A 12,512-nucleotide genomic window follows, 5' to 3' on the forward strand; every position below is an offset into this window, starting at 1 on the left:
AACAGTTGATCAAGCCCAGCATCCTGCTTCCAACAATGGCCAATCCAAGTCACAAGTACATGGCAAGTATCCAAACATTAAATGGATCTCAAACTACTATTCCTTATTGATTAATAGCAGTTTATGGATTTTTCCTCTAGGAAATTATCCAATCCTTTTTAAACCCAGTTACACTATTTGCCGTAACCTCATTCTCTGGCAGTGAATTCCAGAGCTTAACTATGCACTGAGTGAAAAACGTTTCTTCGATTTATTTTAAATGAGCTACTAGCTAACCTCATGGAGTGCCCCCTATTCCTTCTATTATCTGAGAGAGTAAATAACTGATTTACATTAACCTACTCAAGTCCTTTCATGATTTTCTAGGCCTCTATCATATCCCCCACTCAGTCGTCTCTTCTCCAAACCTAACAGCACTAACCTCTTTAGCCTTTCCTCATAGAGGAACCATTCCATTTTGGTCGCCCTTCTCTGCACTCTCTCTAGTGCAACTATATCTTTTTTTGAGATGCAGTGACCAGAATTGCACACAGTATTCAAGGTGCGGTCTCTCCATTGTGACAACCACTGTTTTATTTGCCATTCCCTTCCTAATAATTCCTAACGTTGTTTGCTTTTTTGACTGCCACAGCACAAGATGACGATTTCAGTGTATTATCCACTATGATGTCCAGATCTCTTTCCTGGGTGGTAACTCCTAAGGCAGAACTTAACATTGTGTAACTACAGCAACGGTTATTTTTCCCTACATGTATCACCTTGCACTTGTACACATTAAACTGCATTTGCCATTTGGAAGCCCAATCTTCCAGTCTCACAAGGGCCTCCTTCAATTTATCACAATCCACTTGAGATTTAACTACTCTGCACAATTTTGTGTCATCTACAAATTTAATCACCTCACTTGTCTTACCCCTTTCCAGATCATTTATAAATATATTAAAAAGCACCAGTCCAAGTACAGATCCCTGAGACATGCCATTGTTTACCTTTTTCCACTGTAAAAACAGACCATTTAATCCTACACTGTTTCCTGTCTTTTAACCAGTATGCAATCCATAAAAGAACATTGCCTCCTATCCCATGACTTTTTAGTTTTCTTAGACACCTCTCATGAGGGAATTTGTCGAACGTCTTCTGAAAATCCAAATATGCACCACATTTACCAGTTCACCTTTGTCCACGTTTATTCAACCCTTCAAAAACTGTAGATTTGAGAGGCAAGACTTCCCTGGGGTATATCCATGCTGGCTGTGTCCAATTAAACCATGGCTATCTAAATGTTTTGTGATTTTATTCTTTATAACAGTTTCCACGATTCTTCCCAGCACTGTTGTCAGGCTCACTGGTCTATAGTTTCCAGGATCACCCCTGGAGCCCTTTTTAAATAACGGGGTTATATTATCCACCTTCAAGTCTTCAGGTACAACAGATGATTTTAATGATAGGTTACAAATTAAGGGCCGGATTTTAAAACGGTTATGCGTGCTGGGCCTATTTTCAAAAGGCCTGGCAATGCGCATTAAGCCCTGGGATGCATGTAAGTCTCGGGGCTTTACTAAAGGGGCGGGGCGTGGGCGGGGTCAGAGGCTCCAGGCACAGCGGCCGGAGGCAGGCGCAAAATGTAAAATAAAAATTGGGGGGGGGGGAGGGGGGGGGTTAGAGTAGGGCTAGGGGGAGGAAAGGTTAGGGGAAGGGAATGGGGGAAGGCAGTGTGGCTCGGCACGTGCAAGGTGCACAATTGTGCACCCCCTTGCGCGCGCCGACCCCTGATTTTAAAATCGGGTATACATGAGCGCTCGCCGGGTAGCGCATGCACATATATGCCCATGCGCACCTTTTTAAAATCTACCCCCAACTGCAATAGGTCTGAAATTTAATGTTTTTTTTTTTTTTTTTTAAATGTTTATTAATTTTCAATCAATGATTAACATCATGAACAGGAAAATATGTTTTACAACAAAAGCAAAGTTATATAAATATAAACTATTAACACCAATTCCAGTTGTAACATATTCCATAATATGGGGGATAATTCAAGAAAAAATAAAAAGAAACATTTCATACCTTAAGGAGAAGGAGAATACATTCATTTTTTACACACCATTGACCTTTAAAACCTCAGCCGGTGCCTGACTCTTATCAAAAAGAAAAGTTTCCAAGTGTGTTGGGTCTACAAAACCAAATTTTTTACCCCTATAATTAATTAAACATAAACACGGAAATTTAAGAAAAAAGGTAGCACCTATAGCAATTACCCGCTCTTTCAAAGACAAGAAGTGTTTTCTTCTTGCCTGAGTGGCTCTGGCCACATCCGGAAATATCTGCACTTTTTGTCCGCAAAACATAATATCTTTATATCCAAAAAATTTTTTAAACAATTTCTCCTTGTCTTGTTCAACTACAAATGAGATAAATAAAGTAGCTCTATTATTTATAACATCTAATGATTCTTCAAGAAAAGTTGATACACCCAATGTATCTGGGGCATCAGCATTATCTTTTTGCCCCTCTGTACCTTTAAGTGGATTTTTAATTAGGTAATAAATCTTCGAGATACTAGGGAAATCTTCCTCAGAATACATTAGAAACTCTCTTAAAATTTTTTTGAACATTTCCCAAGGTGAGAGTAGTCTAGTAATTGGAAAATTTATTATTCTTAAATTTTTTGATCTTTGTAAATTCTCTATGTGCTCTATTTCCTTATGCATAGTGATGCTATCCCGAATAAAAACATTTTCTGAAGATTGCATCAGTTGTATCTTATTAGTCATCTTTGTTATTTCCTCCTGATGTTTTTCTAATTTCTTCCCTTAGAATTAATAGCTAACAACAAAGATTCATTCATTTTAGCAACATTATTATCTAATTTACAAATCATCCTACCCAAATCTACAAGTGTAACATTTTCAGGAATAACCATCGGTTCGAAGTCAGGCACTAAATTAACAGGTGGAATAGATTGTTGTATATTTAAAGTAGAAGTAATAATATTTTCAGTTCCTTGAAGCACCATCGTACTTCCTTGAACTTTTCCTACCAGTACTTGTGATGTTTCCGCTGCTGATGGTTGCAATAAGGGCAAAGATGTTTCGCCGGGACTAGAGGAGGATACAGACGAACCTCCTACTCTGTCCCCTTGTGGCGTTTCCAGCCGTCTTATAACGTGCTGGTCCATCGGGCCTGTGCGATGTTGCTGCACTGGAGAGGAGGTGGTAAACTTCGCCTTCCGTTTCTTTCCCATCCGGATAACAAAAAACAAAAAGTCCAGCCGGCCTCCGGCCTTCGCCGGCCTAAGCCGACCAAAGCCGCTCGCCCCTTCGGCGCGAGCGGCTTAGGCGTCGCGCCGGTGGCGGCGGGGCGCCGCCCAACCGCAGTTTAAGTAGTCAGTCGGGACGCGCACAGCTGACGTCACCCGCCGGCGACTCAGCCTCGCCCACTGCCAGGTCTTAACTCGGAGTCCGGAACAAAAGCAAGGGAGGGTGAGCACCTCCTCCTTCTCCTTCACACTCTCCCCCTGAAATTTAATGTTTTAGCTCTTTCAGAACCCTGGGATATATATACCATCACCAGGTGATTTACTACTCTTCAGTTTAACAATCTGGCCTACCACATCTTCCAGGTTCACCGTGATTTGGTTCAGTTCACCTGAATACTCATCCTTGAAAACCGTCTTTGGAATGGGTACCTCCCCAACATCCTCTTCAGTAAACACCGAAGCAAAATATTTGTTCAGTCTTTCCGTGATGGCCTTTATCTTCCCTAAGTGCCCCTTTAACCACTCGATCACCTATGGTCCAACCAACTCCCTTGCAGGTTTTCTGCTATGGATATTTTTAAAAAGGTTTTATTTTGATTTTTGCCTATATAGCTGACTTGTTTTAAAATTCTCTCTTAGCCTGTCTTATCAATGTCTTACATTTAACTTGTCAAGGCTTATGCTTTATCCTATTTTCTTCAGATGGATCCTTCTTCCAATTTTTGAATGAAGATCTTTTGGTTAAAATAGCCTCTTTCGCCTCACTTTTTAGCCATGCCAGCAATCGTTTGACCTTCCTTCCACCTTTCTTAATGTGTGGAATTCATCTGATCTATGCTTCTAAGATGGTATATTTTAACAATGTCTTCGCCTGTTGCACACTCTCAACCTTTATAGCCGCACCTTTCAGGCTTTTTTTTTTTTTTTTAACTATTTTTCTCATTTTATCAAAGTTTCCCTTTTGAAAGTTTAGTGCTAGAGTCGTGTATTTATTTACTGTCCCCCTTCCAGACATTAATTCAAATTTGATCGTATTATGATCACTACTGCCAAGTGGCCCCAGTACCGTTCCTCTCTCACCAAATTCTGCACTCCACTGAGAATTAGATTTAAAATTGCTTCCTCTCTCGTTGTTTCCTGAACTGTCATTTATTCCATCCAGGAACATTATCTCTGTATTATGTCCTGATGTTACACTTACCACGTCAATATTGGGTTAATTGAAATCTCCCACTAATACTGCACAATCAATTTGGTTAATTTCCCTAAGTTCTCTTAGCATTTTACTGTCCGTTTCATCATTTTGACCAGGTGGATGGCAGTATACGCCTATCCCCTTATCTATGTTGGGCAGTTTATCGTTATATGTAAACCGGAGTGATTTATAGTCTCTATAAGAACCTCGGTATATAAAAATTAAAAATAAATAAATAAATAAATCTCTATACTCTTCCTCAAAACACAAGGGATTTCTCCCCATAAAGCTTCAATTATGCATTTAATCTCTTGCAGGATCTTTACCCTTTGAACTCTATACCATTCCGGACATAAAGAGCCACCCCGCCATTCCTATCATTAAGATATAATTTGTACTCTGGTATAGCACTATCCTATTGGTTATTCTCTTTCCACCATATCTCCGAGATGCCAATTAAGTCTATGTCATCTTTTACTGCTACATATTCTAACTCTCCCATCATACTTTTTAGACTTCTGGCATTAGCATACAAACATTTCAAAGTGTGTTTTTTGTTTTATTATCATTCTGTTTTTCAGTTGACAGGGATAAATTTGAATATTTTAGCTCAGGTGAGTCTTTAATTCTAGGCACTTGGACTACTTTTCTTATTATTGGAACCTCTCTGTTGGGATGCCCTAACTCTAATGCTTTATTAGTATCCTTCGAAGATACCTCCCTCCGAACGGTGCACTGCTGAGCTGTCTGCTTTCCCCTTTGATTTAGTTTAAAAGCTGCTCTATCTCCTTTTTAAAGGTTAGCACAGAAGCCTGGTTCCACCCTGGTTAAGGTGGAGCCTATCCCTTTGGAAAAAGACTCCCCCCTTCCCCAAAATGTTTCCCCACAAAACTGAATTCCTCTTCCTTGCACCATCATCTTATTCATGCATTGGGACTCCAGAGCTCTGCCTGCCTTTGGGGACCTACATGTGGAATAGGGAGCATTTCAGAGAATGCTACTGTGGAGGTTCTGGATTTCAGCTTTCTACCTAAGAGCCTAAATTTGGCTTCCAGAACCTCCCCTCCCACATTTTCCTATGACGCTGGTGTCCACATGTATCACGAAAGCTGGTGCCTCCCCAGCACTGTCTAAAATCCAATCAAGGTGAGACGTGAGGTCCGCCACTTTCGCACCAGGTAGGCGATACTCACACCCACCAGCCACCCAGCTATCTACATTCCTAATAATCAAATTACCAACTATGATGGCCGACCTAACCCTTCCTCTCCTGGGCAGCAGCCCTGGAAGACATATCCTTGGTGCAAGAGGACAATGTAGCACCTGGAGAGCAGGTCCTTGCTACAGGATAATTTTCTGCTACACCAGGTGCTGAGTGCAGTCCACTTCCTGAATGAGAGGAGACACCATTGCCTTCCTTTCCTGCCCCAACTGTTCCCAATTACCGCAACCCAATAGGAAAATTGCCACAACCCAATAGGAAAATAGAAACCAGGTACATCCTGAAGCTGCTGACAACTGATCCAATGGAGGAAAGCACTGTCCTTGTTAACCCCAATCATGTTTACCCCCCCCCCTTTATTTTTTTTAAATCAACTTTAACAACAACAAAGGGTTAATCAAGAGCAGGAAGGGATTTTTTTGTCTTAAAGTATGAGGAGGAAGACCAAAAAAAAGCAAAAGCAAAAAAAAAAAAAGAAAAGATAACAAAGATGAGGAGGAATGGGGGGGGGGGGGGAGGCAGACAGAATAAGTCTGAAGCCTATAAGATCCAGAAAAATATTCCTGGAAGCCCCCTTCTCTAAAGGTTATACTCATCTGAGAGATGGAGCCCAGGTTTTCACTGCAGGAGCTTCCTAAATTCAAAATTGTATTCTCTTCATTCAGCCTAACCAGGCCTCAGCTTAGAATGCTTGCATACCATCTTCTGGTGACAGAGAATACAGAAGATACTGGCAGGCTGTGGTCAACAGGGAGACTATAAGGATAAGGAGTGATGTTAAAGTTTCTGTCTCCATTTGCTGGTTAGTGGGCATAACCAATGTGTCTGGACTGGTCTGGCTGAATGATGAGGAAAGCTCCCTTTTTCAGCCTAGTATAAATCACATTCTACACTAGTCAGTGGGTATCACTACTCTGGACAGCCAGAACTCCCTCCTCTCCACAGGCTTTGAACACTATTCTCCACAGCTGTTCCAACTGGCCTGAGGAGCAGGAGCTGGGTATGAAACTGAACCCCCATCTCCCACAAAGAAGCACAGAGCTCTGCTAATGACTAACTTTATTACAGCCAAATTCTTAGAAGCATCATATCAGCTCAGCTAAGAAATACGAACTCTCTTCCCAGTCCAGTAATTCAGTCTGTCCAATTCCTTTGTTCACCTGATTTTCAGCCTGTCGTTCTCAGAGTAAAGGCGCAGAACATGTTCCCTCTCTTGGAACAGGTAAACCTGCATATCGCCTAGAGCAGTCTGCAACTCTGCTAACTCCTCTTCTCGCTGGTGCAGCTCCCACTGCAGCTTATGCTGTGAAATGAGATAAAGTGTTAGATTAAGATAGCCCAGTATCTGAAAGACAGCATTTAAGATTTGTTTAAAAAGAGGTTTGTTTTGAATTCCAATTATATCTATAATTACTCCTGGGGGAATTCTGTGCACAAAAACTTAAAATTCTGCAAACTTTATATTGGTCAAAATAACACAATTTACATGACAGTCTAACTAATTACATTTTAAATTAATAAAGAAAAAAGTTATTACTTAAAGATACAGAATTTTAAATATTTTGAGCAGAATTTCCCTAGAAATTCACTGTAAGAGTGTCCCTTCTATTCGCTCTCCCTACTCCCCTGACCACTTTGCCCTCTGAGGCCCAAACTCCTCCACCTGTCAGTTTCTCTCCCCTCCACCTCTAGGCTCAACCCCTTCCATTCTATTGCCAGTCCCAGAGTTTGATCCCATTCTCAGTACTGCCCCTCACACATGCTCTCTTCTGTCCCTCCCTCTCTCACACACATCCTCGTACAGGCTCCCTCACACTCTCGCACACACACATCCCCTCATACAGGGCCCTCTTTCTTGCATACACACCCACACAAGCTCTGTTTCTCTCACACAGGCTACCTATGTCTCTCTCTCTCTCTCATGCACCCCTTCACACAGGCTCTGTCTCACACATACACAATCCCTTCATACAAGCTAGCACCCTCACATACACACGAGCTACCAACCTCTCTCACACACATACACACTCCTTCACAATCTCCTCATATAGGCTCCCTCTCTCTGAAACGCACACTCAAGCATCCCCCCCCCCCCGCTCTTACCTCCCATGCTCTCTCTTAACCTTCCCTCCCCCTCTCCTCTCTCACACACACACATTCTCTCTCACCAGGGCCTTCCTTCTTCGCCGCAAGCGGAGCACACTCCATTCACGGCACACAGGGGTCTTCAGTCTTCACCGCGAATGGTGCGCCGGGGTCATCTTCGCTGCGGAGCGTGTCCCGCAGCACACGCTCCATTTGCAGCATGCCGGATCTCCTTTGCTATTTTCTGCGCAGAATTTGGCAATTCTGCGCAGAGGGAGAATTCTGCGCAAATTCTGCGCTCCGCAGTAGCGCAGAATTCCCCCAGGACTATACAATACATTAAACGAATCATTCCTTCACTGTCCTAGCAGTGATTCCCTCAAAGTCAAGACCTTTAAAAACAATATTAGGAAAGGACAGTTTTACCTGAAGATTTCTTTTTCTTGCATCCAGTCAGAATCAGTCCAGACGAGTGGGTTATGCTCAACTGCCAGCAGATGGAGACAGAGATCAAAAAGCTCGCTATAACACCATTCCTTTTAGGAATCCGGGCTGACAGCCTGCCAATATTATCTATAATGATCGAACTCTAATATGTAACAACAACCAAAGGACTTTCAACATATATAAACATTACAAGAACACATTTACTTTGAAGCTAAGCAAGATTATGCACCTGCAGCTCCTAGCAATACCTACCTGTGCCTATCTTCATAATCTACATTCTTTATTTTTATTTATTTTTAAAGTGACTGGAAATCAGAGAATAGTTTGGGAGGAAGACTTGGAGAATTCTGGACCAGTCAGATGAGTGGAATATATTCAAGCTACCACTGCACGAGGTGGGAACCTACCAAACCTATTCAAAACCACTGGAGCAAAAACAGCTTCTTCCTTGGCCTGCGCATCCAAACAATAATGCTTTGAAAAATAATTAAAGGAGGAACACACTGCTGCCTTACAAATCTCCTACAGAGATACCAACCACAATTTAGCTCAAGAAGCTGTTTGTGCTCTAGTGGAATCTGCATTAATATGCCAAGGAAATATCTTCCTTGCATCAACAAAAGCTGCCGTAATGACCTGTATAATCCAACACGCTTTCGTAGCTTTCATTGCTGTGTGAACTTAACAATCCCCTGCCAAACAAAATAAAGGATAAGTATTCTTGTAAATTATTAGTTATCTTCAAATAGCACAATAGAACACTTCAACCATCTAGACAAATCAGAGTGATGTACTACCTATGATCTTCTGTAAGTTTATTAAAAGACAGTAGACAGAACATCTTGATTCAGATGGAACACCAACACTAGCTTCAAAAGAAATGAGGGAACTGTGAGAATCCTCACCATGTCCCTTGAAATTTCCAACAAGATTCCCTACAATTCTGAAATCCACCTGCCCTAAAAATCACTACCAGAAAAAATGCCTTTATGGAAAGCGAATTCTGGGAAATCCCCTTATGACGTTCAAAGGAAGAACCTGTTAAAAAGAATATTATTATGGAACTCCATGCCTGAAAACCTTAGATTATTGTTAATTATGAATGCTTTTAAGAAATCAATAAAATCTCGGTTACATAATCAAGCTTTTGAGTCTGTGACCAAGAGCAGTGACGAATGATTAGCTATGTGACTAGCTGTGATCAGAGCATGTTCTGAACTTAGGTAGATGCAATGAATGCAGTATATGAAATTTAAAATGACAGGATACGGGGCCAGTATGTATGAGTTATAGCAAAAAACTATTCAAAGAGCACCAATGTAAAATATGGAGCTGAAACAGGACAATGCAGACATCTGGAATAATAAGCTGCTTTATTATTCAGAAGCAGTACTACAGTTGTGCTCATAAGTTATATACCCTTGGCAGAATTGTAACATGTGTAGCATTTTAAGATAACATGAGTGATCAGACAAAACATCAATTATTTTATGCATCACAGAATAGCACAATCATTAAACAAACCAAAGCAATAAAGGATAATAATAAAATGGTCCCATTCAAAGGTTTACAAACCATTAGTTCTTAATATCATGTATTGCTCCCTTCTGCATCAATGACAGCTTGCAGCCTTTTGTGATAGTTGTGAATGAGGCCCTTTATTTTCTTATGTGGTAGGGCTGCCCATTCCTTTTGGCAAAAAGCCTCCAGATCTTGTAAATTCTTTGGTTGTCTAGCATGAATTGAATGCTTGAGTTCTCCCCAAAGTGGCTCAATGATGTTGAGGTTAGGAGACTGTGATGGCCACTCCAAAACCTTCACTTTCTTCTGCTGGTCAACTTGGCCTTATGTTTCAGATCACTGTCATGTTGGAAAGTCCAAGTGTGCCCCATGCGCATCTTCCTGGCTGATAAATACAAATTCTCCTCCAATATTTTCTAATAAGATGCTGCATTCATCCTGCCATCAATTTTGCTAAATTCTCTGTGCTGCAGTAGCTCACACACTTCCAAAATAGCAAATATCCACTTTTCCATGCTTCATGGTAGAGATGGTGTTGACTCCTCTTCAAACATAGCATTTAAAGTTGTGACCATAAAGTTCCATTTCAGTCTCATCACTCCAAATTATTTTGTTCCAGAAATTCTGAGGCTTCTCTTGGTACTGTTTGGCATATTGCAGCGTTGGTGCAGGAATGGCTTTTTTCTGGCAACTCTGCCATACTTGAACAAAAATGCGCTGCATCTCCTTATTGTGCATGCTGAAATACCCACACCACTTTGTTTCGGAGAGACTTGTATTTCAGCAGAAGTTGCTTGTGGGTTTCTCTTTGTATCCTAACAAATTATCCTGGCAGTTGTGTCTGTAATCTTTCTTGGTCTGGTTTGGTATTAACCGAACCCATAATTTTCTACTTCTTGATCAGAGTTTGAAGAGTACTGAGTGACATTTTCAAATCTTTGGATATCTTTTTATATCCTTTTCCTGATTTATAAAGTTGAGCTACTTTTGCTCGCAGATCCTTTGACAGTTCTTTTGCTTTTCCCATGCTTCAGTAATCATCAGTCACTGCAGCCCTAGATGAAATGCAAAAGGGTTTCTCAAGAGCTAAGAACATAAGAACATAAGAACATAAGAAAATGCCATACTGGGTCAGACCAAGGGTCCATCAAGCCCAGCATCCTGTTTCCAACAGTGGCCAATCCAGGCCATAAGAACCTGGCAAGTACCCAAAAACTAAGTCTATTCCATGTAACCATTGCTAATGGCAGTGGCTATTCTCTAAGTGAACCTAATAGCAGGTAATGGACTTCTCCTCCAAGAACTTATCCAATCCTTTTTTAAACACAGCTATACTACCTGCACGAACCACATTCTCTGGCAACAAATTCCAGAGTTTAATTGTGCGTTGAGTAAAAAAGAACTTTCTCCGATTAGTTTTAAATGTGCCCCATGCTAACTTCATGGAGTGTCCCCTAGTCCTTCTACTATCTGAAAGAGTAAATAACCGATTCACATCTACCCGTTCTAGACCTCTCATGATTTTAAACACCTCTATCATATCCCCCCTCAGTCGTCTCTTCTCCAAGCTGAAAAGTCCTAATCTCTTTAGTCTTTCCTCATAGGGGAGTTGTTCCATTCCCCTTATCATTTTGGTAGCCCTTCTCTGTACCTTCTCCATCGCAATTATATCTTTTTTGAGATGCGGCGACCAGAATTGTACACAGTATTCAAGGTGCGGTCTCACCATGGAGCGATACAGAGGCATTATGACATTTTCCGTTTTATTCATCATTCCTTTTCTAATAATTCCCAACATTCTGTTTGCTTTTTTGACTGCCGCAGCACACTGAACCGACGATTTCAATGTGTTATCCACTATGACACCTAGATCTCTTTCTTGGGTTGTAGCACCTAATATGGAACCCAACATCGTGTAATTATAGCATGGGTTATTTTTCCCTATATGCATCACCTTGCACTTTTCCACATTAAATTTCATCTGCCATTTGGATGCCCAATTTTCCAGTCTCACAAGGTCTTCCTGCAATTTATCACAATCTGCTTGTGATTTAACTACTCTGCACAATTTTGTGTCATCTGCAAATTTGATTATCTCACTCGTCGTATTTCTTTCCAGATCATTTATAAATATATTGAACAGTAAGGGTCCCAATACAGATCCCTGAGGCACTCCACTGTCCACTCCCTTCCACTGAGAAAATTGCCCATTTAATCCTACTCTCTGTTTCCTGTCTTTTAGCCAGTTTGCAATCCACGAAAGGACATCGCCACCTATCCCATGACTTTTTACTTTTCCTAGAAGCCTCTCATGAGGAACTTTGTCAAACGCCTTCTGAAAATCCAAGTATACTATATCTACCGGTTCACCTTTATCCACATGTTTATTAACTCCTTCAAAAAAGTGAAGCAGATTTGTGAGGCAAGACTTGCCCTGGGTAAAGCCATGCTGACTTTGTTCCATTAAACCATGTCTTTCTATATGTTCTGTGATTTTGATGTTTAGAACACTTTCCACTATTTTTCCTGGCACTGAAGTCAGGCTAACCGGTCTGTAGTTTCCCGGATCGCCCCTGGAGCCCTTTTTAAATATTGGGGTTACATTTGCTATCCTCCAGTCTTCAGGTACAATGGATGATTTTAATGATAAGTTACAAATTTTTACTAATAGGTCTGAAATTTCATTTTTTAGTTCCTTCAGAACTCTGGGGTGTATACCATCCGGTCCAGGTGATTTACTACTCTTCAGTTTGTCAATCAGGCCTACCACATCTTCTAGGTTC

At 41.1% G+C, this 12,512-nt stretch overlaps 1 protein-coding gene across 4 annotated transcripts in view; it reads right to left on the reverse strand.

Moving 5' to 3' along the window:
- Positions 1-12,512, reverse strand: part of CCDC77 (coiled-coil domain containing 77) — a 305,397-nt gene that overhangs the window by 212,137 nt on the left and 80,748 nt on the right. For all 4 annotated transcript variants that reach the window (XM_029599936.1, XM_029599938.1, XM_029599937.1 and 1 more), the window contains exon 4: positions 6,837-6,979. In XM_029599936.1, coding sequence (XP_029455796.1) covers positions 6,837-6,979 — 143 coding nt within the window. The remainder of the gene's footprint in view (positions 1-6,836; positions 6,980-12,512) is intronic.

Source organism: Rhinatrema bivittatum, chromosome 4 (genome assembly GCF_901001135.1).
Source record: "Rhinatrema bivittatum chromosome 4, aRhiBiv1.1, whole genome shotgun sequence".
NCBI classification, from domain to species: domain Eukaryota; kingdom Metazoa; phylum Chordata; class Amphibia; order Gymnophiona; family Rhinatrematidae; genus Rhinatrema; species Rhinatrema bivittatum.